Below are 25,970 nucleotides of genomic sequence, written 5' to 3'. Positions count from 1 at the left end.
CATGCTGGGTGCGTGTACATGCATGCCCAAAATCCCAAGAGGAGAATGAAAGAGAAGGAACTGCAGAGTAACCATCTCTGGTGGGTGGTGATTTCTCACTTTCTGTCTCTCTGGGGCATGCACCTTATAGCAAAAATCTCTCTAAAAACAAAACAAAGCAAAACCACAAATCTTGCCAATAGTAAAAAGAGCAACATTTTCCAACACTTTCAAATCTAGTCGTAGCTACATTTAAAATTTAAAAATGGAATCCTGGGGAAAGGTTCTTAAAATTATCATCAGGTCAATTTCTAATATTATCAAGTATTAAAAAAAGAGTTAACTGGGTATGTACTAAAATTGTAAATTCATCTGCAATACTGCTCAAGAGCAAAGAAACTCGGGAACCAGCAGTCAGCGTAATGACTATGTCACTGGACTCCCACGTAGTCGACCGCGGTTCGTGTCCCGGACCCGGTGGCTTAAAACTCACGCCGGGCGCGTGTGCGTGCGTGCCCAAGATCCTGAGAGGAGAATGGAGGAGAAGGGATTGCGGCGTGACCACCCCCCCTGGGGGGTGATTTCTCGCTTTCTGTCTCTATGTTTCTCTCTGTCTGTCTGGCGAGCGCACGCACCCTACAGTGAAAATCTCTCCAAAAAAAAAAAAATAGAGCAAAGAAACTCAAAATTTCCCTCTACGTCCTTACTTTCACTATTTGATTAGGCTTTTATAAGTGTCCTATAAACAGGTATAATGCTATTATCTTAAAGTTCAAGTTATATTCTAGCTACTGTACCGGTTATGTCTAGCGCTGTGTAGTGGTTTCATTGCCATGAAGTACTGGCTATGAAATGGGCACAAATCTTGAACTAAATCTCAAAAATGGGTGTAAAAACAAAACGGGCATATGAAGGAAAACATACACATACTTGCTCCATGTGTTCAAAACTAAAAAATGATAGTGGAAAACTGTTGTATATGGGCCGGCAAGTGGCGTGGTGGTTAAAGGTGTTGGACTCCCACATGGCCGACCACGGTTCAAGTCTCGGACCTGGTGGCTTGCTTTCTCACTTCCTCTCTCTCTCTCTGATCAAACTGAAAAATAATAATGATATAATAATAAATAAAGTTAAATAAAATAATTCTTTAAAAAAAAAGAAAACTGTTGTATACAAAATCTCAAAACTTGTCTGGCAATTATGAAAATACATACATTGTTATAATGGAATAAACAATGTAGTCTTTCTTTTTCTCTTTTTTTTTTAGAGAGTTTTTGCTATAGGGTACATGTGCTCACCAGAAAGACAGAGAGACAGAAAGTGAGAAATCACCCCCCAGGGGGGGTGGCCATGGTACAATCCCATTTTCTCTATTATGCTCTCAGAATTTTGGGCACACACACACACACACACACATGACCAGTGTACTGGGAGTATTAAGCACCGAGTCTGGGACTTAAACTGTTGTCAACCACGTGGAAGTCCAGTGACGTAACTAACCATTATGCCATCTTCTGGTCCCAACAATATACTTTCTTAACACATACTTAAAATACTAGAATGATTTGATTAAAATGGTATGAGAAAACTCACAATTAAAGCCTTTATTGATTACAGTATCGTACTTAAAAATAATTGAAAATATATTAAAATTCCTAATTAATAACAGTTGTTTATTATTATAATTTGTGTTAAAGAAGTACTTTGATAATGGAAGTATTAATATAGGTAAGTAGATACTGGAAAATCAAGCAATATCTTTTTTGCATTAAATAACTTGTTAATCTGAGACTTAGGATGACAGAATTTAGACCAAACACATAATACTCAAAAGCTAAATTCACAAAATATGTAACACTTTTCTTTACAGTAACATAAAAGCTTTAAAACAATAATCAAGAGAATGGTTTCTCATGCCCAGATACCATATCATCTGGATAATATGGGGTAAAAAACAAGATGGTTAAACTGTAAAGTCATCTAGAGTTAGGGTGCAATATAAGTAGCTATTGTTTCTATAAAAGTGTGTGGCATTCCAATCACAGAAATCAGTTTCTCAACTTCGAAAACCCACATCTCTCCTTTGATAAATCTTTCATCTTTTCAATGATATATAATAATCTCTTGAATATCTCCCAAAGATTGCACTAGACCTTACTCTCTTTTTTTTTAATTAATTTATTTTTTATATACATTCAATGACATTGTTTAGCTTATGAAGTGAACATTTCAATATGTGAACATTTCTCCCCAGTCCAGTTGATCAAAATATCTTCAACAGATAACGCCACACCTCCCCGTCCCGTCAATGCTCTGTCTCTGTATCCCTCCTCCAAATAGGACCTTACTGTCTCTATGTTGTATTAAATAATTTTATTTCACCCTCACTCTCTTCCCTTCATTCCATATCCAATCTTCAAGAATTATGATGAATAACTAGTGCTTGTATGATACCAAGCAAGGAACATAGGTAAGTATATTCTGTTGGGTCATCAGGGAAATAACCCATTTTTGCATAGAAAAATACATCATGACTTTCCTGACAACCTAATATTTTTATCATCTTGATCATAAGTCGTCTAATTGGCTGTTAACCTTTGGTAGTAAATCAGTTTTTAAAAAAATCTCTAAATATTTAGTACTCTAGTGGCCCATTTCTTCTCTTTACTCTGTACGTACCTTTTAGGAGTTCCGTGACTTCAAAACACAACATTTTTTACAAATTTACTCATTTAAACTCATAAAATCACTTGGAATATGTAATTAGTATACCTAGAGTTTCCTTTCCTGCAATTTCACATATAATTTACTGCTGGTCCTTTGTGTTGATAGCAAGTTGGCAGGTTCCAAAGAAATATACTTTCTACAAGGCCTTCATTAACTTTAAAGTAATGAAATCCCTTGCTCTTGAAAAAAAGTATATTATAAATACATTAATTTCATATGAAATGTTTACCCTATGGCTTTTCTTTACTAATTATTCTATTATCTATCTCCTTGGTTTATTGTCCAGATCCTCAAAGAATACAAATACTCTTTTAAAATATGTATTTTGGGCCAGCAGGTGATATGGTAATGAAGGTGCTGGACTCCCACATGGGTGATTATAGTTCAAGTCCTGGATATGGTGGCTTGCTGTCTCACTTTCCCTTTCTCTCTGTCCAAATTAAAAAATAATAATAATAAATAAATAAAGTAAATAATTCTTTAAGATATAAACATATATTCTACTATTTAGTGTTCTTTATCTTATTCATTTGAGTACCAATAAATAGCCATTAAAATATTTACACAAAGGTCTTGTTGGAATAACCACCAAATATACCAGTTACTTCTGGAGGATGAGACTCAAGGAAAGAGGGAAGATACTTCCATTTTATTAAACTTTCTATATTTCCATATGACATGATTTTATCATTAGCAAATCTTTTTAGTTAAAAAGCAAATATGGTCTTCTGTATTGTATCTAATTGCCATTTTAAATAATTTGTTAACATGTAGAGAGTAAGATGACTTAATTATATAGGTTGAGTTCACTTCATATAAATCTAGACTCAAGTTTCAGAATTCCATGGAGATTTTAAAGTTACACGGAATTTCAAAATTAGGGCACTCGCTTAAATACTTATCAACTATTTAATATTGCCATGAAGAATTAAGTTTGTATTTCCAACTTACCTGTAAATATAGTTTATTGTCTTTTGTTATAGCATCCATAAGTTCTTTCTGTAAAGGTGGGTCTCCATTTACCCAGAGTCCACTGGATGGATTATCATCACTTAAACCATTAGTACTGTTCTGTTTTTTATACAAAAGCACATAAGCAGTGTCTTTTGGAAACCTACTGGTAATTTTCTGGACTGATTGAAATGAAGTAAATGTCACTCTGCTGTCATTAAATAAAAACCATTCTTTTGACATTTCCTTATTTTCCAAATCCTGCTCAATAATTGCACTGGGACTCTCTCCCCCTAGTAAATGACTCTGGGAGGATGTTAATGCCAGTGTTTCAGACTGGTGGCACATCTGGTATGAAGACTCTGTACCTGTGATGTTTCTGGCATAAGAGTAGTAATGCCCACTTTCAGAGGATACACCAGAGTGAACGACAACAGAACTTAATAAATAGGGCACCAATTTTGGGCAGCAAACTTCTTCAGTCCCAGAAGACTTTAATTTTTTAGCTAGGTTCTCACTAATATCAGTGAAATCAACATCTACAGACCAACTTTCTGACAAGGAAGAGAAGGTAGTTCTTTTAACTGGCAACTCCAAAACTAGTGGCAGTGATATATTGTCTAAAATTTTTCTTCTAACATGATACTTCTGATCATATGAAAATCTTAGGAGAGTAAGAATAAGGTATTCAGGTTCCTCCGTGATTTGCATAGTTTTCTCAGCATTCTGCAGAGAGGCACAGTTTTCACAATAATATTGGTTGTCACCAGTAAGAATCTCTGGAGCCAAAAAATAATTTAGTAAGTCAGTTACTGAAGGTGTGTTTTCACCTCCTGGCTTCTGAGGTACATCTTTATTAATAAGAATCTTGTTAGGTTCGGTAGGGACAGAAGTGTTTTCAGTAAAGTGAAACTCATCAGAAGGACTAGTGATCGTCTGCTCATTCACAACCGAGTCACAGACAAAGGCAGCTGCTGCTGGATTATAAACTATTGGTTCTTCTGAAGGATCAAGTATACTGGCTTGCATTAGACCATCTTGAATACTGGGTGATGATGATGGATCTTGGAAAGACAAATTTTCCACAGAAGAAGAAGGACAAAAGGCAAGTGAAAGATCTGTAAAGGCTTCCACTTTTTGTGAGGTACTCCTGCAGTTTAAACAACATATGTGAGTTCGTAGTTTTCCTCCAAACATTTTTTCTATTAAAGTCTTCTCACCATCACTTGTGCAAGGGGTCTCTGTTGGTACAGCTGCCTTGCTGGCTATGTCCTGTAAAGAAGTTTCACTGCACCCCAGGTTTTCAGAAGGCTTGTGTGAGGACTGAACTTTCAAGATCTTTTCTTCTTCATGGAGCCTGCAGGACAGTAGAGCATTATATAGCAACTTCACTTAAGTTTAGATGTCATTTATATTTAAAAACATTGATGGTTTATTAATAGCCAAAATATTTTCATCAAATATAATACCTAATTTAAAAAGTATCTCATGTTTCCTGATTTAATTAAGAAGTATATTGAATTGTTCAAGAATGTAGACAAATTGGGGGGCTATTACTATTCTATACTGTCATTGTATTTTGTTCATACTGCTATTTTACAGCACTTACAACATTACAGTTTATCATATATGTTCCTTAACTGTCTTACATATCTATCTGCCTGGCGTCCAAGAGAGTCTCGCTTGCATCAAGAAACTACAAACTACTATTAATAATATATCCTTGGCTGAACAGAAGGAAGACTGCACATATGAAGACCAACTGACTTTACTAGTCTTCATACAATAGAGGGGAGCACAGATGGGGAGATAATATTAGATTTTATTAATTAAGTGGTAAAGAGAAAGTAAAATATACCAAACCCATACAATTACGCACGGGCATAATGTTTTCATAATACGCATTTTCTGTGAGCTTTCTGCAGACTCTCTCATTTATTTACTATATTGGAAAACTGAGACTAAAAGTAAAATATTAAAACATTAAAAAATAATAAGCCTATTACATGTTAATAAATATAAATAACACTTATAAAACTACAAATAACACTTATAAATAACATTCAGAATAAAAATAGCTCTATTTCTTAAAACCAAAAAAATGAGTGAGAAGAATGGGACTATTTCAGATTTTTGCAAACAATTTAAGTATCTGGTTTCATAAAGGACAGCTGCTCTGTCTTCTATCTATTATTATATATTTTCCTAAATGTAGTATATATGAAGAAAATTTGGCCTCATACAGATCTATAGTTGGAAAGAGAAGGCCTGACAGAAACCTGAAAGTGTTTTGGGAATTCCAGGAGTCCTTGTATCACACTTTGAGAACAGCTGGGTCTAACGTAAGAAATCACTCTCAGCACATGCTAAAAGCTAGACACAGCAATATATGCCCGTTGTGCCAGCTCCTTGGGAAGCTGAGGCAGGAAGACTGTGACATGGTAAGACACTGTCTAAAAAAGCCTCAAAAATCAAGTGAGAGAATCTAAAATAAAAGCCATGTTAAAAAGTTTGAAAACACAATAAATGCATGGATATTTTAAAGATTAACACTTCAAATACATCTTCAAGGGGAAAAGCAATATTAAGTAAAAGTAAACCCATATAAAAAGATAATTCAAATAAAAAATTTGAAAGTACGTTTTACCTGTCTAGCAGAAACCTGAGATATTCCGAACAGTCTTGCTGTGATCTGGGAGTAAACCACGGAGGTCTGGAAGCCTCAAAGAATATCCGAGGTGCATATGCTTCCCTCTTTTGAGAGCAGTAGAGAAAATAAAAGGAAGTGAACTAAGTAACTAAAATTTAAATGAATGTAGACAAATTGGGGGGCTATTACTACTCTATACTGTCATTGTATTTTGTTCATACTGCTATTTTACAGCACTTACAACATTACAGTTTATCATATATGTTCCTTAACTGTCTTACATATCTATCTGCCTGGCGTCCAAGAGAGTCTCGCTTGCATCAAGAAACTACAAACTACTATTAATAATATATCCTTGGCTGAACAGAAGGAAGACTGCACATATGAAGACCAACTGACTTTACTAGTCTTCATACAATAGAGGGGAGCACAGATGGGGAGATAATATTAGATTTTATTAATTAAGTGGTAAAGAGAAAGTAAAATATACCAAACCCATACAATTACGCACGGGCATAATGTTTTCATAATACGCATTTTCTGTGAGCTTTCTGCAGACTCTCTCATTTATTTACTATATTGGAAAACTGAGACTAAAAGTAAAATATTAAAACATTAAAAAATAATAAGCCTATTACATGTTAATAAATATAAATAACACTTATAAAACTACAAATAACACTTATAAATAACATTCAGAATAAAAATAGCTCTATTTCTTAAAACCAAAAAAATGAGTGAGAAGAATGGGACTATTTCAGATTTTTGCAAACAATTTAAGTATCTGGTTTCATAAAGGACAGCTGCTCTGTCTTCTATCTATTATTATATATTTTCCTAAATGTAGTATATATGAAGAAAATTTGGCCTCATACAGATCTATAGTTGGAAAGAGAAGGCCTGACAGAAACCTGAAAGTGTTTTGGGAATTCCAGGAGTCCTTGTATCACACTTTGAGAACAGCTGGGTCTAACGTAAGAAATCACTCTCAGCACATGCTAAAAGCTAGACACAGCAATATATGCCCGTTGTGCCAGCTCCTTGGGAAGCTGAGGCAGGAAGACTGTGACATGGTAAGACACTGTCTAAAAAAGCCTCAAAAATCAAGTGAGAGAATCTAAAATAAAAGCCATGTTAAAAAGTTTGAAAACACAATAAATGCATGGATATTTTAAAGATTAACACTTCAAATACATCTTCAAGGGGAAAAGCAATATTAAGTAAAAGTAAACCCATATAAAAAGATAATTCAAATAAAAAATTTGAAAGTACGTTTTACCTGTCTAGCAGAAACCTGAGATATTCCGAACAGTCTTGCTGTGATCTGGGAGTAAACCACGGAGGTCTGGAAGCCTCAAAGAATATCCGAGGTGCATATGCTTCCCTCTTTTGAGAGCAGTAGAGAAAATAAAAGGAAGTGAACTAAGTAACTAAAATTTAAATATATGTTTAAAAAGATTACTTAAAATTAAATTGTACTGAACCTTTATTATAAAAAGTACTAGGCAATGGGGCAACTTAGAGGCAGATAAAATTGGTATAAACTTAAGTAATCTTTATTCCTAACTTCTCACTCTGTGAAAAATTAAGATCTAGAAAGACTGTGTCATACAGCTCAATGGGAGAGAGAAGGATTACATTAGAACCCAGGTCTCTAACTCTTGATATTATGCTCCTGCTTTTAGATCTCTCTGATAATGATGTGTCTGAGTCCACAACTTTTTTTTTTTTTTAAATGAGATTTTTCCCTTAGGGGGTGTGTGCTCACGGGGGTGGAGAACGTGGGGGGCGTGGGGTGTGGCAGGCGGGGTGGGCATGGCCATGGTGCAATCCCTTCTCCTTCATTCTCCTCCGGGGTGAACACACATGCCTGGCGTCATTTTCAACCCACTGGGTTTGGGACTTGAATCGCAGTTGGCCATGTGGGAGTCCAGCAATGTAAGTGCTATGCTATTTGCTGGTCCCAAGTTCAAAATTTTTTGAAAAACCAAATGTAAAAACAATATGTTCATAAATATTTATCTTGGATGAAGTAAAGGGGAGTATTCTACAAAGTCATGCATACCTACTTCAGGTGAGAATTCCCTTGAGAGAATACACATGTCACAAATGTGCAGAAAGTGAGCACACTGGTTAGGGATCTTGCTGTTTTTTTGTTTGTTTGTTTAAGTAGAGAGGCTGTTTAGTCTAGTGGTTGATCATGAACTCTGGAGTAATCTAGGTTCAAATCCTGAGTTTTGCCACAACGAACTGACAGGGAATCTGAAAAAAGGTGATTATAACTTGAAAATCTGAAATCTTCCTGATGGTTCAATTATATAACAATGGAGTCCTCAGCTAAAGAAAATTTGATCTAAAATAGAAATGTTTATGACATTTTGAAGGATGGAAATTTAGCACAGTGGTTGACCATGGGTTTCAGAGATGTTTAGTTCGTATCCCATTCCTGTTACTTGTTTGCATAACTGTGAGCAAGAACTTAAGCCTGATTTCTTCACCTGATAAGACTGATTTTGAAAATTAAAAGATAAAAATAATTGGCACAGGGGATAGAAAAACTTAAAATATTCAATAAATGTCAGCTTTATTAATTATAAGGGAAAAAAAACATTTTCAATTACAGGGGGAGATCTACCTGCTAAAAACAATCTTTGTCCATTTGCTACCAGAGAGGATCTCACTATGACAGAACTTTAATGAGGCTTTCTCTTGTTAATTTATTTCTTTAGTTCTTGGGAGCAGGGAAAACTCTTAAGATTTTTTTCTAACTGTTCTGATTTAGTAAGTTCATACATACATAGATATATATATGTATTTATATAAAAATATGTATAATATATATGTGCATGAATGTATGTATGTATATTTCTGCTAGTCCTGATACATTAAATTTAATTTGTGAACATATTTTCTCCAGATAAAGAACAATAAAATTATCTCTTTGAGTGTATTACTGCACATAGGCCATCACTTTTATCTGGTTTGTCCATCCTGTCTTGGTCCTGCCCACTTAAGACGTTAGACTCAAGGTGTTTCTCGGTTGGTAGATAAAGAACAAAGCATTCACACCAACTCAATCCAATCAATTCTCAATCAAACTTTTCTTCTGACCCAACTGCCACTCTTTTTGATTTCTGTGAAACAAAGGCAATCAGAGTAAAATCAGAAGATAATAGTAATATATATTATGTATAAATGATACCTACTATTCATATGTATATGCTCAAAACCTAAACTGTAAGTTTAGGATTCCTCTTTGAATGCTCATGACAAATTGCATATAAATAGTATCTCTCAAAAGTGAAACTGAATGAATAAATATTTACTCTATGTACCTGTCTTGCTATTAGCATAAATTCATCTTTTGAATTAATTTGTGAACATAAAAGATCACAAAATTTAAAAGATAAACAGAACTATAGCTAGCTCTAGTCGTAATTCAAGAGTATATACTGAAGAAAAGGAAGAAAAAAGAAATCTGAACACCACAGAACTGTATTAGGTTTTCATTATTATACAAATCTATCACTCTAGCGTCTCTAAACTATTCAAGATGCACTCAAAAAGATATCTTTATCAAGGAGTTTATTTACTGTGTAGGAAATTAGAATTACTTGTAATAACTTCTGAAACAATGGGTCAGCATAATATTCAACTATAGAAATAGAAAATGTGGTGAAAAATAAAAACTTAGGGCATATCTTCATGTCTAGATATATTTGGCAGTGTTTCTTTAATATTACTTTTTTAAAAAATAAACCATTTTTGGTTTACTTTTGCAATATTTATTTACTTCCTTCATGACAGAGAAAGACATACACACATACACAGAGATGGGCAAATCCAATAGGACTCCCAAGCCATGATCCACCCTTAGTCTTTGCTGGTCTAGATCATGGGCAGGCGTGTGTGAATGTACCCAGTGCACTCAATGAGGTCTAGGATGTGAACACAGAACCTTGAAACATCATTGCCTGGCCCCGTCTTTAGCATTTCTGATCGAATCTGTGATGTTGGGCAGGCTACGTGAAATATGAAAGGTATGGTATAATGTGACATTTAAAGAATATTATCAATAAAGTTATATACACACTACACACATATATACTCACCTGCATATGAGTCAAAAGTTAAAGAATATTATCAATAGTTACCATTACATACTACCCACATATATACTCACCTGTGTATGAGCCAAAAAGGCAAACAGATGCTGTAGTTTTTTCATCAATGAATTGCACCCATTTAGATTTAAAGACAATACTTGTCTCCTGAAACTGAAAGAGAATAAAATATGATTTATACATACATGTATACACACACATGAACTTTAAAAAAGGCATTTCTTAAAAGCTAAAAAGAAGTTTGTTCAAGAATTTATTATCCTCAAAGTAAAACTTTACTTACCTGATTTATTACCCTCAAAGTAAAGCTTTACTTACCTAGTGCCCTTTTTACTTAACAAAGTTAACCCACCTACAATGCACTGAAGAAGGGGAGAATGATAATAAATGAACACTCACTACATGGTCTGGCTGTTCTGTGTTGTCGTCACATAGAATATCTATTCTCTTGATTAGCAAATAGGTTAAGCTAAAAATTAAAGACTTAAGCAAGCAACTTTTAAATTCTTCAAATTTGCATGAAATTAACAATTATGTTTTCAGCAAAACATAGAGTGATTTAAGGAATGTGGTACTTAAACAATATGAGAAAAAATATACTACTTAAAAACTAGTAGAGGAACAATTGGATATCCTTTTGGAAAAAAAATTGAGTTAGATCAGACTGTACATTATTATGAATGCTACATAGGAATAATGAGCTAAATGTAAAATAAAAAACTACTTAATATTTAAAAGGTCGGAATTTAAAGAGTGAAGGTTTTCTAAAATCCAGATACTATAAGTGAAAAATGGCAGATTTGACTATATAAAATGAAAACTCATAAATAAAACATTAACAAATCTGAATCGCATCACTAGAAGAAAACAGGTAGCAAAGGAATATTATTTCTGCTGTGGCATAGAGCTGGCGCTAGATTTAACTTTTTAAAATCAAGATGGAGAACTCATGTATTACTTAAGAAATAAAATACGTTGCCTTTCTATTGCAAGAAAGTATTCCTGACCTCTGTACAATAAGATCTGTCTTGAAATTGCTCTTGCCAGTAATAATAAGACAGAGAAAGACACACATGCTTTGGGTTTTACTTTCTGGGTCATCTATTATACGAGATGGCTAGAGCAGACCTCTGGTGGTGAGATACAGATTCTTTCAGTCTTATTCCTAGTATTACTTGGTGTTTAAGGGAGTACCCTTTCTTTCTTACTTTTTTAAAAGGTGTTTGCCTTTGGGCATGTGTGCTCCCGGGAGAGAGACAGAGAAAAAGTGAGAAATTACCTCCCAGGGGGATGGCCACTCTGTAATCCCTTTTCCTTCTGAGATTTTGGGCACGTGCACATATGTGCCTGGTGTGATTTTCAAGCTGCCAGGTCTGGGACTCGAAACACAGTCAGTAATGTGGGAATCTACTGCCTTAACCACCATGCTGCCTGCTAGCCTCTAAGAGCATACCTTTTCTTAAAGAACAAACAAAAAATTCTAGGGTCAACAGGTGGTGTGGTGAAGGGCGTTAGACTCTCACAAGGTTGACTGTGATTCAAGTCCTGGACCTGGTGGCTTGCTTTCTCACTTTCTCTCTCTCTCTCCTTCTCACTCTGTCTCTCTCTGGACATATTAAAATTAATTAATTAATAAGATAGATAAAATTCAATAAAGTTATTTTTTTTTAAAAAAGAAAAATTCCAAATACATACAAACCAAACCAAACACAAAAACAAACCAAGAAAATACCTTAGTGCTGATACTACAATCTGGGGTCAAAAATGAAATAAAGCCTACTCTACGTCTCATAGTTTGACTCCTCTAGGCTGGCCTAACAATTTACAAAAGCTTGGAACTCAATTTTTAAACCTATTGCACAAGTTCCATGAGTATTTCATTGGTACTGAAGAGAAAAATTCTACCATGGTTTTACCTTTGGCAAAAATTTACCACTATTTTATACCTTCAGAGATAGTATCTACCTAATAACTTCTGATTTCCTATTTGGTTGCAAAAGAAAATAGACTTGATTCATATGAGGGTGAAGAGACATCTCTACTTACACATTTGTTTAGAAACTATTAACTTGAGTTGCGAAGCAGGGTTTAAACTTCTTAAACAACAAAGAAGTCACTGATCTGATAAACAGCAAAATATTTACTTAAAAGCAAATAAAAATACAAGTCGCTTATTCAAAAGACACACAGATTAAGAAAAATACACTGTCTTACGGGATGACAGCAAAGAAGAACTATATGACAAACTCTTTTGTCTACTCTGTTATACTATTAAATATCAAGTTAGAGTAATTAAAAAAAGTGACATTCTAAATTCAATGCATTATACAAATGGTGTATAATTTATATAAGCTAACATTTCAATAGTTCTTAGGCACTAAAGCAATTTCATTCCGAAAAAGACAATTATAATTTAGAAATGTTAACATTTAAACCATTTATAAGAAGCAATGTGCAGATAATTCCACTCCATTCCGTTTGCATGCATTGATTTCTACAGTTAAAAATTTTAAAAGGTTCAAATTTAAACTTACTCTGTGGCCATAAATAATGCTTGTATAACACTATTCATATAACATGTATTTCCTAGGTTAATAAGACCAGTTTTCCCAGTTTCAGATTTTCCAGAAAGTCTAGACAAGCAAGATGCCAAAGAATTGGATTGAGAAGTCCAGGCACTTTGATTGAGAATCAACTTAATCTTCTCTTCACTGGGCTTAGGAAAATCCTAGAGATCATAAACAGAAAACAAAACAGTTTGAAAGTAAAATCTATTTCTGTTATCAAATTAACACCATAAAGAAGATACTTCCACTCCTAATTAGTGCTTTTGTTTCTTTTGGGTATGTATATCTGTGTATGTATGTGTGTGTGCGCGCGTGTGTGCATAGTGTGTTTCTTTTGAAACGGTCTCACTATGTCCTTATCTTCCTGCTTCAGATTCCTGAATAGCTGGGATCACAAGTACAAACCACCATACCTAGCTCTCAGACAGGGTCTTGCATTATTACCATGCTGGCTGTGAGCTCCCAATCCTCCTGCCTAATCCTCCTGAGTATCTGGGACTATAGGTGTACTCCACATTTTAACAGGAAAATCACCCAGCTTCCTAGGGTAAACAACTGGGAATCAAACCTGGGCCTCCTATGTGGCCTCAGCTTGCAGCGTTCAGCACAGTATGTACTGTGACTGAATTTTTACATTTAGTTTTAAAATCACTGACAATACTTGGTTAGTTATCAAAACACTCAAATGTCGGGGCCGGCAAGTGGCATGGTGGTTAAAAGCGCTGGACTCCCACATGGCCGACCACGGTTCAAGTCTGGGACCTGGTGGCTTGCTTTCTCACTTCCTCTCTGTCTCTCTCTGATCAAACTGGAAAATCATAATGATAATAATAATAAATAGATTTAAATAAAACAATTCTTAAAAAAAAAAAACACAAAAAACTCAAATGGCACTCCATGACAAACATAAGCATCTCCTAGAGGGAAAATTTGTCAGGCAGAAGAATACTCAAGAACCAGGAACTGAAGATACATTTGAATCATTTATATTCCCTACTGGCAAGCAAAATATTACAAAATAAAATTTTGGGCTCAGAGAATATTCTAGATAGTACAATGAGGACTTAAATTAGAATACAACTAAATCAGATAAACAATAAAGAATCTGCTTTTACATTTGGTAATGAAAATAAGAATGTTTTCTTTTCATTCACTAGTAATATTTAATCAGTACTAACACTTAAAAATAAAAGCTCAAAGTAATTATGGGGTGAAAAATGAAAACATCAAAGCATAATCATCTCTGACTTTGAAAAATAAAACTTGATCGTATATTTAACCATATGGAAAATTATGTACATACAGATTCTTCTTACCCACTCCATGAAGCGTGAGATAAAATTTTAGTGTAAATGAGTTCAAGTGTGAGCAGAACACTAAAGGATAAGAAAAGCTGGTAATCCTTAGGGCTTTTCTGGATTACTACTATAAACTGCTCTTACCAATTGGACCTTAGAAAAACAAACATTTTCTGAAGGAATTTTTTTTTTGAGAGGTTTTCACTATAGGGCGCTTGCGCTCGCCAGACAGAGACCTAGAGACAGAAAGAGAGAAATCACACCCCAGGGGGGATGGTCACGCCGCAATCCCTTTTCCTCCATTCTCCTCTTGGGATCTTGGGTACGCACGCACACGCGCCCGGCGTGAGTTTTAAGCCACCGGGTCTGGAACGCGAACCGCAGTCGACTATGTGGGAGTCCAGTGACATAGCCATTACGCTAACTGCTGGTTCCCTTCTGAAGGAATTTTGATCTTCTGATTTCTTTGTTGTTGATGGCTAATAGAAAGTGCTTTCCTTGGGCTAAGAGTGAGCTCCTTGCTTCTTCTAAGCCCATGTGAGTTATCAGCATTTTCAACATGAAAAACACGGGAGAACTGAGAATGCAATCAACTGAAAAGCGTACCAGCTTTTATCTATGCCACAATGACGATGTAGAAAGACATTAACATTACCACCAAATCCACCTTGCATATAATCTACTTCTGAAGCATCAAAGTGTCACAGCAGTGGTATACCTTACTTGCTTAACTGTCTTGTGTTCTGGGATCAACCAAAATTGGTTTAATTTTGCTAATAGTAAAAATAACATTTGATACAGAAGAAGTAATGGTAATGAAACCTTGTATTTCAGATCTCAAAAAAGGAACATTATTAATGGAACTGATTTCTAATAACTTCTGGCTAACTCTGGCTGACACCAGTTCTCCAATATGTTGCTATACACCCTGATTTTATACTGAGTTTATGGAGGGAAGCATGCTTATTTTCATCTATCCTTTAACACAAACAGAATGAGTGCCTTTTAGAATCCATTACCTATACAAAGTTGAAAAACAAGGTTAAGTCCACAAATAATTTAAGTAGTCTATGATATACTCACATTCATGAACAGCCCAGAGCAAAAGTAGAAAAAAAGGACAAGAAACCAAAGTAAAATATTTTATTAAGCTGTACTTTATGAAGTTTAAGGAGTAATCTCCTTAAACACCAATGAAACCTAATTCTAATTGCATTTTTCAAACAAAAAATACATTTTCATAAAATAGTCAATCAAACAGCTGGCTATTTGAATGTTTTACCACATTTACCTATCCCATCATGTACCTATCATGTTGTGATCTACAATTCCACAAACACTGATGCAATGATCCTTACCTTTATTGCATCCAGAATAGGTTCATAGAGATCTGGAAATCCAGAATAATGATACATCATACACTGTATCAATTCTGTTAACTGCACCAGGAAAGCTGTACTAGAAGGTAGACCATCATTTTTGAAAGAGTGAACCAAATTAACCACATGAGGAACAATCTGAGAATAAAAAAGACAAATATTCCTTAGTTTATACTGGCCACAAATTTTCTAACCTACAAATAGAATGCATATTTTATACAATCAAGCAAATAACACTCTGTTAGGTTCAGTCACAGCCTTTTTCTAAAGAAGTTATAAAGTCAAAGTTTCTAGAGCATCAAGGGAAATCTAATGTTCAGTTACCCATGATTGTTATTCCATATAAGACCCCTCTCCTCATTCTTATACCCTATCTAAAACACAAGCTAAGATACATAACAAAATAGGATTCTTAGCCATGGTTGCCATTTTAAAAAATGCCATAAGCTGAAAAATGTTAGGGCTAGTATATTTACCAGATCATTCAACAGGAACAAATTGGTACAAAGAAAAAAACAACAAAAACAAAAAACCCCATAAATTAGCTAAGGAGCGCCACCTAGTGTAAATTTAAAAATTTTCCCGAGAGAATTATTCATACTCTGCTAATTTATACAGGAAACTAAAATCACAGATCAAGTACCAAGATTACTTTTCTTTTAGATAAGCAAAGGGACTATCTTATATCAGACTGTTATCTTTTCTAAAAAAACCTTCAAAGGAGGAGATGAGTTTAAAAATCAAGGAATTAGAAATTTCTATTATTGCTAAGAAACTGGGCTACAAGTAGAAAGAGAAATCTAAAATGCTCATTACTCATAGGAATGAAGAGCATTTTAAGAGCATTTTTTTCTAAGGCTTTTGCCATAGAGCGGCATGCACTCACAAGAGGGAGAAAGAGACAGACAGTGAGAGGAAGGTGAGAAATCATCCTGCAAGAGGGATGGCCATGCTGCAACCCCTTGTCTATTCTCTTCCTGGGATTTTGGACACACATGCATGTGCTGGGTCCCAGCATGAAGTTCAAGCTGCCACGCTGGGACTCAAACCACAGTTAGCCACGTGGGAGTCCAGTGCCTTAACCATTACGCCACATACTGGCCCCTAAAGAAAACTATTAATAGTGATAATCAGCACAATGTCCTTTCATTATAAAAGACGACTAAACAGCAATTAATACAGAGCCAATTATATATTTAAGAGAGTATTAACAAAATAAATTCTGTTTAGCAGAAATGGCTCATTCCACTAGTATGGTACTATACTTTATCCAACTAATAATTATAATCCGAAACTACATATACATGTGCACCAGTCAGAGAGGGAAAGAGGACTTCCCAAGGGATGTGGTTATGCCATATTCTTTTTTTCCTCCATCCCTTCAGGATTTGGGGCATACATGCACATACGCCTGTGTGTTTTTCAGGCCACTGGGGCTGAGATTTGAATTTCAGTTGGCCATGTGGGATTTGGCTCAACAATTGAGCTATAGGGCTGGCCCTGTATATTTACACTTGTATGGTAAAAGACACCTTATGATGTTCTGTTTGTAGAATATATTTTTGGTTGCTAATTCCTGATAAAAAAAATTATAGCTCTATGTTCACATCATCAAATAGCAATAACAGCAATTATATTAATAATGTTATCAACTCCTTTCCCCTCTCCCTACAAAAATAACATTAATATAATTAACAGTCATATTCTTAAAATTAACATATTACTTATATTAACATTATTAATAGTCATATTCTTAAATTAACATTGCAATTTCCATTCAGCTCTGTCTAGATTTGCTCTTGTGTATTTGAGATCTTAAATTACATTTTAGCTTTTGCACTATCTTCTCCAATTTTACCTCCTGCAAAAGTATGAAAATAATCACAAAACTGTATTGGTTCCTGGTAAGTTTACTTACTGCTATTATCTTCACCTTTCTAAACAAATATGAACTATAATTCTAGGCTATGAAGCCATCTAATACCTTCCAGCTACAATAGGCAGAAATCCAAAATTATCTTTTTTTCAGATATAAAGGGAGAGAGAGATGAAAGAGAAGAAAAGATTTTTAAAGGAAGAATTAGTTATTTATTATTATTTAATTTGCTACAGGGCATGTGAATTCACCAGAAAGAGAAAGAGAGAAAGGGGAAATGAGAAAGAAAGCCACCAGGTCTGGGACTTGAACCATGGTCAATGGGAGTCTAACACAAACTACCACACAACCTGCTAGCCCTGAAAGGATTTTTAAAATGATTTTTAAATACATAATTCAAAATCTTTGGAAAGTTTTTCTTGCGTAGATTTGGTCTTTATAATCAGATTACTACTACACCCTAAGTGGCCAATGTTACCTCTGACACGGATATGCTTTAGTTCTTTATAGTCATACAGATAAACTTCTAAGCAGTCTTGTTACCATCGAAATGCTTCAAAATTTGTTTGCTGAATGAGTGAATCTAAATGTTTCCAGACATTATTATTATATTCACTAAACTTAAGGTACTATTTGAGGAACTGTATAAAAATTAATTAGAAGCTCTGATAGTGTTTTCTCTGTTATTACTACTTGCCATAGCTTCTGTACATTTTTTTCTACTTAAAAAAGGCATATGAAAAGTAACTTGGCTCATAACAACACACATTATAACATGAATCTTGGTTTGCACTCAAATATTCTAAACATTTAATGTAATGAATAATGATTGTATTGGCTCCAAATTACTGCTGTCAAATACTTAATAACTCCTAAACTTACATCCTTTATTGAATTATAGGTTTAATCACCCCATGACCTACTACCGAGTATCCAATTTTTTTTAAAGTTTAGTAGGGCGTCAGGTTATACATTTTATTTAAACAGTAATTAGGTCTTTTTTTTCAGGCTTTACTAAGCATATTACAATTTTCAATTTTAGATCTAACTATTCCTTAAGAAAGTGATTTTAATTATTTAGTGTAATAAGTCAAATATTTCAAAGTCAAGCATTTGTTATTCAACTACTTTTTTTCAGGGGGAAAAAAAACAATACAAGATAAAGAGATCGCTTCCATATTTTAAAATGGTGTGAGCAAAGAAAAAGGTTTAGAGTATAGCATAAGTGACTAATCAGAGATTATAAAAATGTTTAAAGTAAGGGACTACCAGTTAGTATAATGGCTATGTCGCTGAACTCCCATGTAGCTGACTGTGGTTCAAGTCCAGGTCCTGGTGGCTTAAACTCACACCGAGTGTGTGTGCGTGCGTGCCCAAGATTCCAAGAGGAGAATGGAGAAGAACGAGTTGCGGCATGGCCATACCCCCTGGGGGGTGATTTCTCGCTTTCTATCTCTTTGTCTCTTTCTGTCTTTCTGGTGAGTGCACGTGCCCTATAGCAAAACCTCTCAAAAAAATATGTTTAAAGTAAATCAGTGATGTAGGTGATTTAGAGTGGTAGAATTCTGTATATATTCTAAGAATGTAGTCAACAGGATTTGTAGAATGTAGGCTGAGAAAGAATGAGAAGCTTGAATTTTGAGGGGGAAAGCAAAATTAATATTTTTATGCTTTTGAAATTATAAAGCATTCAGTAGTTTTCAGTGGTTTTTAATGCTAGAAACATCCATCAGTGACATCTCTCATGTAGAGCAGTGACTTTCAATTATTGGTAGTGTTACAAGTGGGGCAGTTTTGGTGAAACACACAATGTTCTAAAAATATATTCCTTGGAGGCAAGTCCAACAAATTGGATCTTCTATGAAATCATAAAGGTATGTGAAAAGTTAGATTAAGATAGCCTACAACTGGGGCCAGCAGGTGGCATGTCGGTTAAGGGCGCTGGACTCCCATATGGCCAATCGCGGTTTGAGTCCTGGACCTGATGGCTCACTTTCTCACTTTCTATCTCTCACTCTCACTCTGTCCCTCTCTGGTCAAATTTAAATAAATAAATAAAGTTAAATCTTTTACCATACACAAATGTGACTCAGTATTAAATCAAACTTTAAAAACAAGGCTTTTTCGATGTAGAAAACTTGTGTTGTAACTTACCAAATGGAACGCCTCTGGAGAATGCTGAAAACTAAGCAGCATGTGAGAAAGAACAGCGAGAGCACCAGGTCTCACAAGAGGAAACCAAAGTCGATTAAAAACCTTCAAAAGAAAATAAGACACTCATCTTAATAATTTGCAAAAAATTCATCAACCCAATCAGTAGCTATTTTTCTTTTTTTTAATTTTAATTTTTAATTAATTAATTTACATTCATTCCCTGAACATCATCACAGCATATAAAATGTGATTTCCCATCTAGAATATACTGCATAGTGGCTTAATCATACATGTTATCATCAATAATTTTCCATTTCTAGTTTCATATATATAAATATACGCCCCCCCCACTTTCCCCCCCCATTCATAAAATTTCTTAAATAATCTAACTACTTTCAATAGCAACTTCAGCTGGTATATACATATCTGTGAATACATCCCTGACTTTAGGCATGAAACTGAGTAGAATGAATATACTATAAAAGGTAGCACCTAGCTGATGCTATATAGCTTACTATGGTCATTAAATAGGTATTTTTAAATGTATTTTTTAATTTTAAGAAAAGCAGTTTTAGCTTTAGTAAATCAAAGAAATGCTAAGGAACTTTGCTTAAAACTTAAAGCCAGGAAATAGGTTAGGATTCTGTTCAAATAGTAGGTACATGAACCTATCAACAGCTCAAGACAAGACAAAAATCCTTAAAACCAGAAAACAAAGCCCAGAAGAAAATCAGCAATGTTTTAGTCAAAAGTCGTAAAATTCTGTTTCACCAATTCAGTCTCACGTTCTCATTCTATCATCTATTGTGGTTCGGTTTTTCCAAATAAATTCTGGGGTATTATATTCAACTCCAAACTTGTCCCCATGATTAACATGGCCATTTTTTTAGTTTTTGAATTTATTTCTTTGTGTTTATATTTAATTTTCCTGCTATAGCACTCCCTTGAGAACTTCTTGGAGATCTGGTCTGGTGTTGGTAAATTCTTTCAGGTTTCATTTATCTGAGTATGTTCTTGTCTTTTCTTCCCATATGAAGGTTAATCTTGCCAGGTAGAGTATTCTTGGTTGAAATTGCTTTTCCCTTAACATTTTGAATGTATTTTCCCATTCTTTCCTCGCCTGCATTGTTTCCAGTGAGAGGTTCGCTGTTAGCCTGATGGGATATCCTTTGTGGGTAACTTGATGTTTCTCTCTTGCCAATCTTAGGATCTTATCTTTGTCTTTGATTTTGGTCAATCTGGCTATAATGTGTCTTAGAGAAGATTTTATTGGGTTGATTCTATTTGGGGCCCTTTGTAGTTCTTGGGACTGGATCTTTGAATGCCTCTCTAGGTTTGGAAAGTCTTCTTCCAGGACTTTATAGAATAGATTATCATTGTCCTTACGAGTCTCTTAGCCTTCTGGGATACCAATTATCCAGATGTTTGGACGTTTAATGGTGTTTACTATTTCTCGTATATTATTCTCATTTTTGGAGGGCAATTTTCTCAGTCTTTGTGGTGGATTTTTCTAGGTCAGTGATTCTATCTTGTACACCTGAGATTCGATTTTCTGTATGATCTAGTCTGCTTTTAATACTTTCAAGGGAAGTTTTGACTTTCTGTATTATAGCCTTTATCTCTAACAGGTCCATTTGATTCTTTTTTATAGTGTGTATTTCCTCTTTTATCTTTTCTTCTATTTCTGTTAGCTTCATTACTATAAATATTCTAAATTCATTTTTTAAATAATTATTTTATTTAAATTCATTTATTTTTATTTAGAATTATTTTATTTAACTTTATTTATTTTTTATTTGGCCAGAGAGGGGCAGAGTGAGAGAGAGAGAGGGAAAGAAACAAAGCAAGCCGCCAGGTCTGGGACTCACTGTGGTTGGCCATATGGGAGTCCAGCACCCTTAACCACCATGCCACCTGCTGGCTCCGAATATTTTAAATTCTTTATCTGACATTTCCATTGTACTATCTGAGGATAAAGAGAAGTTATTGTTTTCCCTTGGAGGAGAGGTATTTTCTTGCTTTCCCATATTTCTTGTATAATGCAGTCATCTGATGGATGGTGCATTTCTTCGTAATTATTTTTTATTTTTGCTATAGGGCATGTGCGCTTGCCAGACAGACAGACAGACAGAGAAAGCAAGAAATCACCTCCCCCCACACCAGGCGGGATGGCTACATCGCAATCCCTTCTCCTCTATTCTCCTCTCAGGATCTTAGGCATGCACGCACATGCACCTGGTGTGAGTTTTAAGCCACTGGGTGTCCAGGACTTGAACTGCGGTCGACTACATGGGAGTCCAGCAACAAAGCCATTATGCTAACTGCTGGTCCCATTTCTTCCTAATTCTTGAAGTTCAATCTGAGCATTCAGAGGTGTGCGGGAGGAGGTGATCTACAATCTCTCTTCCGTTCCGTTTTCACTCTTTGTGAATCAGATTCAGTGGGAACAGAAGAATACTCTGACCCTCATTGTATTCACATGTTTGGATCCTGTTCACTTGGACCTGTCTAGACACTTGGTGCGTAGAGGTCACTAGAAATGAATCTGGAGGGAGAAGTCTCAACAGAAAATCTTCATTTTTAGTCAAGGAAAGCAATATTTCACAGCTCAAGTTTGGTACCCATCTCAGGAAGGGCCTGGGTTTGTGCCTTTCCCACTAGAAATGAATCTGGAGGGAGAAGTCTCAGGAGAAAAACCTTCATTTTTTTTTTTTTTCCTCTACTAAATGGAATCCAGTGGCTATTTTTTAAGGCAAAAAATAATTTACATGCATGTCCTTTTTTCTGGAAAGTTCTATCATAACATACGTTATTCAATTTGTGGGGGAGGGAGAAAGTTAGGAAATAACATGTCAGATCAAAGGAAAAATGCCTTGAGTAAATAAAAATCTGTCAAACTGTGTTCCCAGGGTAGGCTTTCTGTCTGTCCCTCTCTCCACAAGCATGCATCCTCTGGCATTAACAAACAAAAGAAAAGAAAAAAATGTCTCACGAAAAGGTGACATCTGTCTATACAACTAAAAATGTGAGATACCTCAGAGAAGAGTACTGTGAGCAGGGCAAGCAGTACTGCCCTATAGCCTTGGGACTAAAGTGCTACAGATAGATCAAGGAGACAGTGTAAGTGAAGCAAGAGACAGAGGCAAGAATAGTGAGGATCCCAGAAGCAGTTGGTGGGTCAGATCATGTAGGACCTTGTGTAATATTTATAAGAGATTAAGGGGAGGAGTAGGAGGAAGGCTATTGCAATCAGTACAGCAAAAAATGATAATGACTTTAAGCCAGGGTGGTAGTGATACAACTAGTTAGAAGTGGTAGAATTCTGCATATATTTTAAAGGTGCAGTCAGGGGATTTTTAAGAAATGGGCTGAGAGAGAATAAAAAGACAAGTATAGCTTTTTTTTTTTTAAAAATAGGTTTTTGCTATAGGGCGCGTGCGCTCACCAGAAAGACAGAGAGAGACAGAAAGCGAGAAATCACCCTCCAGGGGAGATAGCCACACCACAATCCCTTCTCCTCTTGGGATCTTGGGCACGCACACACATGTGCCCGGTGTGAATTTAAGCCACCGGGTCCAGGACTTGAACCACGGTTGACTACATGGGAGTCCAGCAACATAGCCATTACACCAACTGCTGGTCCCTGACAAATAGAGCTTTATGGTTTTTGGCCTGAATAAATGGAAGGATAGAGTAGCTATTTATTGGGATAGAAAACAGGTTTGGAAGGGAAAAATCAGGAATTATTGAATAGATTGTGAATGAAGTGAGTTGAGATCCAATTGGATACTGAATATGGAGTCAAAGGAGAACACTGAACTAGAAATATAAATCTGGCAGTCATTAAATTATAGACATTATTTAAAGCCATGAGACAGCTGTGCTGTGAGTATAGGTTGAATAGAAAGTAAACCAAAGACTGAACTCTGAGGCATTTAGAAGTTAGAACAAGTACAAGAGATTGATATGTCAGTGAACTAGGACAAAAACTAGGAGAGTATGGTGTCCTGGAAACTAAGTAAAAAAGGTGTTTCATGAGGGAGTGATCAACTGTGTCAAATGCTGCTGACAGGTCAAGTCAGAAGAGGCCCGAGCAACATTTGATTTAGCAACACTGAAAGTACTAGAGTCAAAGGTAATTTTGGTAGAATAATTGTGGTAAAAGCTTGATGAGATGGATTCAAGAGATAATGGGAAATGTGTTCTTGTACTAGATGTTTAAAATCAGCCAAATTATGTTAATTACCTAAACAAATGGAATTTTTTTATAATTTCAGGAAGCCTGTATAAAATGATTATTTGAAATGAAACAAAAAATAAGAACATGTTCAAAATTTGGTGTATTAAGGAAAACAACCCAAAGATCAAAACACTGACTATATGCATTCATACATTCTAGTAGATTTACATAGTCCCACTTACCAATTCTATTTTCAGCAAAGTAACATCTATCAAAATAGTAAACTTCTGAACAGCTGCCAGTCCTTTTAAAAGTGCAATTACCCAGGTATCAACATGCTGAGCCAATGGCCAAGACAACCAGTCAATCATTCTGAAAGATAAAGGAGAATAAAATGATCAGTGTTGAAAATATTTTCAACTTTTCTTAGTTCTGAATAACAACAGTTTCAGTAGATAATCACACACATTGTGACTCAATGTTTTTACTAGGTTGCTAGTGAAAAGTACTGGCTAAAATGTAGAAATAAGTATGAGTAATTGTTCTCATTAAGTTTCCAGTTTTGTGAGCCAATAGTCCCTTATATTCAATATATTTTCATAAAATAATTTGTGAAATTATTATTTTGTGTAAGTGCAAAATTTAAAATTTATGCTACATTGCAAATTTACTTTAGAAGAGAATTTTTTTTTAAGAGGTTTTTTTCTATAGGGTGCATGCGCTTGCCAGAAAGACAGAGACAGAGAGAGATAGAAAGCAAGAAATCATCCCCCAAAGGGGGGATGGCCACGCCTCAATCCCTTCTCCTCCATTCCCCCCTTGGGATCTTGGGAATGCACACACATGCACCCGGTGTGAGTTTAAGCCACCGCTTCCAGGATTTGAACCGTGGTCGACTACATGGGAGTTCATCGACACAGCCATTACACTAAACTGCTGGTTCCTAGAAGAGAAATTTAAATATAGATATCTGAACAGACATATGAATATGAACCAACATTTTTCCTTCTTGGTGAATGTTCTCTAATATGAAAGGTACTGTTAAAAAAGACTATTTTAAATTGTAAAATATATTTACTCATCTTTCAAAATCCTACTATAAAAAGAAAACAAAAGGAAGTTTCACAAATATATAAAAGAACTCTGAGTATATAAATATTCTAATGACTAAATTTTATATTAACGAATGCCATTCTTGAATATCAACCTACATTATGGGATTAAAAAACTAATATAGGGGTCTAATGGAGACTGTTGCAAATTCTGAAAACGACAGTGAAAATGGATTCAATTCTTTTGAAAGCACTGGGGGGACCAGCAGGTGGTATGGTGGTTAAGGTGCTAGATACTCCCACATGGTCAACCATGGTTTGAGTCCCAGTGACTTGGTTTCTCACTTTCCTTCTCTCTCTGTGTCTCTCTCTCTCTGGTCAAATTTAAAAAATGAATGAATAAATAAAAATTTAAAAAAAAAAAAGAAAGAAAGTGACTGGGTCAAATGTTCATATAATTTAACCTAGTAATCCAATTGTAGGATTATACTGTAAGAAAATATTAGAGAGAAAAATGAGTTTTTAAAGTCTGGTAGTTGGTTTAAAAATCTTAATTCACCATTTATAGCCAGAGGACCCTAAATATCTTACATGAGTTATTTAACTCCTCTATGTCTCATTTTTCTCATCCATAGTTATAGACAAATACGCTAACTACAGGGTTGTTGTGAAGAGTAAATAAGGTAGTCACACTGACATACTCATTGTGAATGCCTCTTTTCCATCAAATATTAACACCTTTTGTACCTTGACTGTACAAAGTTATTAATCTAAATAGTAAGGACATAAATATATGACCCAAAGTATCATTACCATATCAATTTAAATGCATGCTAACTACAAGTTATCTGTATGTTTCTTCCATTCTCTACACAAATGAGATTTCCTTTCTTGTTTTGCAGGCTTCTTCCAATAGCCATAGTCATTAAAGTAGTCCCAGAAGCTGTTCTACATTTTCCAACTTTTATAAGGCTCACTCTCATAAAATGTTTTGGTCATTCTACATATATGAAGTAGGAGAGTAGAGACACTC

The 25,970-nt window shown here is 35.1% G+C and overlaps 1 protein-coding gene across 9 annotated transcripts in view; it reads right to left on the bottom strand.

The window, feature by feature from the left end:
* Positions 1 to 25,970, bottom strand: part of USP38 (ubiquitin specific peptidase 38) — an 86,089-nt gene that overhangs the window by 50,606 nt on the left and 9,513 nt on the right. For all 9 annotated transcript variants that reach the window (XM_027766121.1, XM_027766109.1, XM_027766129.1 and 6 more), the window contains exons 3-9: positions 24,128 to 24,257; positions 19,706 to 19,807; positions 15,655 to 15,813; positions 12,966 to 13,159; positions 10,491 to 10,584; positions 7,587 to 7,693; positions 3,658 to 5,014 (exon numbers count right to left, since the gene is read on the bottom strand). In XM_027766121.1, the coding sequence (XP_027621922.1) occupies positions 3,658 to 5,014; positions 7,587 to 7,693; positions 10,491 to 10,584; positions 12,966 to 13,159; positions 15,655 to 15,813; positions 19,706 to 19,807; positions 24,128 to 24,257 (2,143 nt within the window). The remainder of the gene's footprint in view (positions 1 to 3,657; positions 5,015 to 7,586; positions 7,694 to 10,490; positions 10,585 to 12,965; positions 13,160 to 15,654; positions 15,814 to 19,705; positions 19,808 to 24,127; positions 24,258 to 25,970) is intronic.

This window comes from Tupaia chinensis, unplaced genomic scaffold (assembly GCF_000334495.1).
Source record: "Tupaia chinensis unplaced genomic scaffold, TupChi_1.0 Scaffold000064_1, whole genome shotgun sequence".
Taxonomy (NCBI): domain Eukaryota; kingdom Metazoa; phylum Chordata; class Mammalia; order Scandentia; family Tupaiidae; genus Tupaia; species Tupaia belangeri.
This window is presented reverse-complemented; position numbering and strand designations above follow the sequence as displayed.